Source organism: Hyperolius riggenbachi, chromosome 3 (assembly GCF_040937935.1).
Source record: "Hyperolius riggenbachi isolate aHypRig1 chromosome 3, aHypRig1.pri, whole genome shotgun sequence".
NCBI classification, from domain to species: Eukaryota; Metazoa; Chordata; class Amphibia; order Anura; family Hyperoliidae; genus Hyperolius; species Hyperolius riggenbachi.
In genome coordinates, this window is record NC_090648.1 from 26,460,371 (window position 1) to 26,466,778 (window position 6,408).

Below are 6,408 nucleotides of genomic sequence, written 5' to 3' on the forward strand. Positions count from 1 at the left end.
TTGATAATTGAAAGCATCATTTTTTCGTAAAGTTCTTTTTTTTTTTCCTCTTGGGTGAACATGGAGTGAGCCATACTAAATAAAATAAAACAACTCAGAATATGTGCGATCTCGACATTCTTGCAAATATTACATTAAAAGTGCATATCCATATTTTCTTCTGATAGGACTGTTTTTCTCTGCTCCAAAGTACACGTGACCCAAGTTACATTTGTAAAGGAGAGGAGAACTGAAATCCATATCTTACACTGACAAGTAATCCCTCTTGGTTTCAAATGTACTCTTTAAAAGATGCCTGCCTACAAATGTAAATATAAAAAAGGTTTGGGACAAACTAGATGTCATTTAGTAAGATATTGTGATACCTGGAAATCACAAATGGTTCTGTAAAACTGATATCACCCAGGCAAGTTTTTTTTAAAAAATTATGTCATGTAAAATCTTGTTTTTGTTTTTTTTCAGAAAAAAATGCTAAACTGGTTAAATAGTTGAATAGATATGTTGTTGTTGTTGTTGTTGTTTTTTAAGATCTCCAGTTTCCTCTAAATATCTAAAATAATCAAATCAATGACGAGGTTTTACATTTTCACTTTTTTGATATATGTGCATATTTTCATTTTTTTTTGTTTCACATTTACTAGCAGATTGGTGTCTGTTGGGCATGGTGAAAGTCAGGCGATAGTAGGAGGTGTAGGAGAGTGAACAGGGTTGACCAATGTGTCTATAAGCATATAGTATAGGGGTGAATGCAGAGGGATCTGCAGAATCTTGAACATGTGGATAAGTGTATAAGGTGTGTGTACGATGCTACTCTTTTACTACTACTATGTTGCTAACAATATTACTACTATGTTATGCTCTTAGTATTCCTATTGTGCAGATTCTGTAGTGCTCAGACTGCATGCATTTTGCAGGAAAGACAGTTGTGAGTGCATCATTTAGAAATGTGTCTATAAATGGATGTATGGTACATGTTGTGACTGTTGATGTTTAGTGCATTGTAGGTTGATGTCAGGGCACAGGGAGCATTTATGACTGATGTTTCATGTGTGAGAGTCATGTTATATTTGTCTCTCTACAAAATGTGACTTGATTCTATATGGTGAGTGGAGTGTGTGCGTTTGTAGGCCTATGAGTGTGTATGGAGAGTGCGTGTCTCTGGGCCAATGAATGTTTGCACAATGGTGCGAAGTTAAAGGGCACTATGGCAAAAAAATTAAAATGTAAAGTATGTGCAAACATATATAAATTAGAAGTATTTTTTAGTAAAATGAGCCATCAATTATTTTTCTTCTATGTCACTGTCACTTACAGTAGGTAGTAGAAATCTGACAGAAGTGACAGGTGTTGGACTAGTCCATCTCTCAATAGGTGTTTCTCAGCAAGGCTTTTATTCTTTATAAAGATATTACCTAAAAAAGGATTTAAGCAATGATGCTGGCCAGCTTCCCTGCTTCCTAGTCCTACACACTGTTTTGCCAGTTGGACAGAGCAACTGCCATTCACTAAGTGCTTTTGAAAATAAATAAATCCCTGAGAATCCCCTATGAAGAGATGGACTAGTCCAAAACCTGTAGCTTCTGTCAGATTTCTACTACCTACTGTAAGTGACAGCAACATAGGAGAAAAGTAATTTATGGCTCATTTAACTCTGGGAAAAAATGTACTTCTTATCTGTATACAGTATGTTTGAACATATTTCAATGTTTTGTTTGTTTGTTTGTTTGTTTGTTTTTTTGCCATAGTGCCTGTTTAAAGGAACAAAGTTCAAGAAAACAGTGGGTTGGCACTACTAGAGGCCTGCGCGGGTCCACTTTTTCATACCCGCACCCGACCCGCACCCGCGACCCACTACCCGCACCCGACCTACGACCCGCTTTCTGGTGAATTTGATACCTGCAACCCGACCCGCACCCGCAGAACTGCTACCCAACCCGCTACCCGCGACCCGCTTTTTTACATTTTCTTCTAAAGTGCACATTTAAAGTAACATTGGGGAGCTGTAAAGTTAATAAAACCTATTTTTATACACAAACCAAAGCTAAAGAAGGTTTTTAGCTTGCTTTCACTACCCGCGACCCGCACCCGCAGACCGCTACCCGCAACCCTACCTGCACCCGCAACTCGCTACCGGCACCCGACCCGCACCCGCAGCTTAAATCAATTCGGGTACCCGAACCAGACCCGCATTTTGGGTTACCCGCGGTTACCCACGGGTACCCGACCCGCTGCAGGTCTCTAGGCACTACTGTGATATAGGTCACCAATGGCAAGTGGTGATGGTGGCCCAAGTGCTCTCCTTCCCTTGAATCAGCCCAGCGTGCATAGTATTGAAGTCTATGCAGCACCCAAGTTTGTAAGCAGGCATACAAATTTCATAACATTTATGGACAAAACTTAGTTTAGTGTTTCTAGATAATTCATATTTTTTTCTTTTTTTTGCATATGTTGAGGAGTGCACTGTCATTGTACATTGAGATCAAAAATTTTTGAAGGCCCACTTCCCAGTTTAGTTACGGTTATTGCATACTTAAAACAGTTTTATTTGCTGTTCAAAATGTGCACTTTGTCACTATTGAAAGAGTGCCTGTTCTCCTTGAGGTGTAGGTAAACTACAGAATACTGCAGAGTTGGTTTTCCTTATGTTATTTGGCCGGCTCTGTGAAGCTGTCCCTGGCTCCTACAAACAGCACAAATAAAAAGTTCCAATAGGTTTGGTTAGTGCTACATTTGTGGCAGTTTTTGCTGCAAAAATGAGGGTTTGTGCTGCTTTCATTTTTAAGATAATAGTGTAACGATTAGTGTCAGCAAGAACAGATTTTCTGATTATTGGTGATCTGCAGTATCACCAACAATACAGATACTATACCTGATTATGTGGTGATCTGCAGAATCACCAATAATGCGAGTATAGCGAGACACAGATGTAAAGATAGGTGTTTGGTGCAACAGTAATACAGATAGAGATACCAACTCCCCCAGAGAAGCTGGTAGAGGGAGATATCTCTATAGAACACAGGGATCAGCACTCCAGCAAGCTGGAGATGCAGATGAACTAGTGTTCAGTTCACCCGAGGAGCGGGTGGTGCACAGTAAGACAACATATACTTATCACCCGTGGAGCGGGTGATTCAGACTGTACTGCAGCAGGTGATCACCTGAGGGGCAGGAGAGCAATACTGTACTGCAACTCCTAATCACCTGAGGAGCAGGTGATTAAGACTGTACTGCAGCTACTGGTCATCTGAGGAGCAGGTGATAAAAACTGTACTGTAGCTACTGGTCACCTGAGGAGCAGGTGATAAAGACTGTACACAGAATCTCTCACCAGAGACTATGCTCACTGGTGAGGGCAGGAGAGTCAGACAAGCAGATTCATCAACAAACGGACAGATACAGTACAAAGACAAAAGGCTCAAATCAGAGTAGAGTTCAGGCTGAGTCGGCAACAGGATCAGATAGGCAGAAGCACAGAATCAGTAAGCAGAAGAGTAGTCAAGGCTAGCAGAAGGTCATTACAAATAATACAATTCAATTAGTACTTTAGCTATCAACAGAATCTGGCTAAGTGTGGATCCCCAGCTCCTGCTGGTTCTAGCACACTTTGGTATGTGACTAAGGTCTGAGTGCTAACACGTAGCATTTGCAACAGCAGATGAGGAGCTACTGACAGGCAGGTCCTATATATACTGAGAGCGCCCCACAGCGCCGCCCCAGTCACTCAACCAATCAGGAGCACTGCTGGAGTCAGCTGACCGGCCGATCAGCTGATCCCCCTTCTATTCGCATAAAGGTCCTGTCGCCTGGCGCGTGCGCGCGTAGCCCTCAGTCTATGTGCCGCTGACGGACCAGGCAAAACTCCACCATGTAACTGCGTGGCGAAGGCCGCAGGCTGAGACGCGGAGACAGCCGCCATGCCGTTCACCTCTGTGACGGCATCTCCGCTAGCTATTACAAATAGCACTTATTTTCTCCAAAACAAAAACATGAACCAGCCACTGAACAGCAACCTATGAACATAAAACTGGTATGTATGGATAGTGCTGTGTGTGTGCTCATTTGTGCATAAAAAAAAAATCATCTTTCTATCTTATCGTTTTTGAGATTTTTGCAGTACAAATGGGTTCACATGCAGCACTACCCAAGTATGATGGAATTTTTATGTGATGTGTGTTGATTGGGGGGGGGGGGGGTAGCTTCACAGAGCTTATTTGGCTAGACTACTAATCTAAAATTAATGTATGAAATAAGATGCATTTAAAGCGGATCTGAGATGAAAAAGTAACTTGTCTATATATCTTATCTAAAGTTTAGATGGTTTACACAGCAAATCTGGCTTCAAACAGCTTTAATAGAAAATTATTATGTCTTCCTGTGATACAATGACAGCAGCCATGTTGTATGTAAACATTACACAGAGGCAGGCTTATCTGTATCTTGAGCACTCAGCCTGTGAAAAAAAACCTAATCCCCCCTCCTCCCTCCTCCCCTCTGCCTCTGAAATCAATGGCTAGTAACTCCTCCTCCTCCTCCAGCCCAGACTGAGCTCCCATGAGCCCTTGCTACTGCCAAGGCTCTCTGAAAACCTGTGGGCGTGGCTTTTTTTAGTTTATAGGGAATTAGAGTATTAAAACAAAAACAAAAAAAGTATTTGGCTTGAGGAATGCCCTATAAACAATAGGAAAGGAACACAATTATGCAATGAGTAAAAGTGCACATCAGATCCACTTTAACAAGGTTATTTTTGTATTTGGTTAAAATTGCAAGCTTTTTGTGTGTTTTAAAAATTAAAAATAAATGCATAGCAAATGAAACAAAAACTAAAAAGAAAACTCATCAGTTAACATGTGTGGATTTTTATGTGTATTCATTGTAAGCCACCCCCACCTATTTTTTGGTCATTTGGAAGAAAAAGAGTTAAATGCCATGGAAATAATTTGTATTCCTTACTGTTAAGCCTATAACTCCATGTTTTCCAATCTCATTTTATGTTTCCAGGATACCCTACACATTCCCGTTTGTTTAGTTTTTACTTTTCCATAATAGAACAATGTGTGAGGTCAATCAGACTCAAGTCACACAAGTACAGCTACTCGGATTCCGAGGCCTTTATAAATTCAAAATTCTCTTGTTCACGGTTTTCCTTCTAACCTACATAGTAATAGTAACTGCAAATATCGTAATAATTACTTTAGTATCAACTGTTGATCACCTGAAAATTCCCATGTTCTTCTTTCTTAAACATCTGGCCATCTATGATGTCTTAATGACCAGTACTGTGGTGCCGCTGGCTTTGAACATCGTCACCCATGAGGAAGGAAGAATATCATTGGCCAGTTGCATAATCCAGCTTTATTCTCTTTGTATTATCACTTATTTGCAATGTTTCCTTATTGCCGCCATGTCCTATGATCGCTATTTAGCTATATGCCATCCATTACGATATCCGTCACTGATGAACTCCAACGTTTTCCTGCATCTGGTTCTTGGATTTTGGGTTATTGTTATAATTCTAGAATCAAGTGAAATAACCGTCCTGTGGCAACTTCATTTTTGTGGTCTGAATTTTATAGACCATTTTTTCTGTGATTATTACCCACTCATTGGACTGTCCACTTCAGACCCTTCAACGTTGTTGACATATGACTTATTTATAACAATTGTCACAGAACTTTTACCCTTTATTTTTATCATTTTGACATATCTTTGCATTTCAGTAGCCATCCTGAAGATCTCATCTTCTTCGGGGCGTAGAAAAGCCTTCTCCACTTGCAGTTCACATCTGGCTACAGTTTGCACTTATTATGGATCATTAATCATCATCTACATGGTCCCATCAGATGAGAACTCAGCCAGCACAAACAAATACAGAACTTTGCTGTATATTGTGGTGTCTCCATTGATGAATCCAATAATTTATAGTTTGAGAAACCATGAGATCAAGAGAGCCATGCACAAATTGCTCACCAGGTTTAAGACTTGCATATGAAAATTGTGAGAAAATGCATAAATAGGGGTATAACTACTACTACTACTACCACCACCACCAACACTAGTACTATTACGACTACTACTTGTATTAAGATAAAATGGGGCCCTAGGCAAAGTAGCAGATTTGGGGGCCCCTTGAGGTCCTTTTGGTAAGCTGAAGAGAAGAAAGGTCAAAGAAGGTGGAAGTTGGGCCCCATCACATCCGCTAGGTCCCAAGCACCTGCTTATGTTACCTGGTGGATAATCCTGTTCTGCTACTACTATCACTACTACTATTACTACTACTGCTGCTGCTACTACTGTTGCTGCTGCTCCTTCTCTTACTACTACTACTACTACTACTACTACTACTAATACTACATAAGCTTGGCCCAGCTTGAGACACACTGTTCAACAGCGTTGTTCACACTTGACTTT

General features: G+C 40.5%; 1 protein-coding gene across 1 annotated transcript; it reads left to right on the forward strand.

Annotated features, from left to right (window-relative positions):
• Positions 1–5,050: 5,050 nt before the first annotated feature.
• Positions 5,051–5,989, forward strand: LOC137561986 (olfactory receptor 11A1-like). The gene has a single exon (XM_068273330.1). It carries the CDS (start codon positions 5,051–5,053, stop codon positions 5,987–5,989), a length of 939 nt encoding a protein of 312 aa, XP_068129431.1.
• The last annotated feature ends 419 nt before the right edge of the window (positions 5,990–6,408 follow it).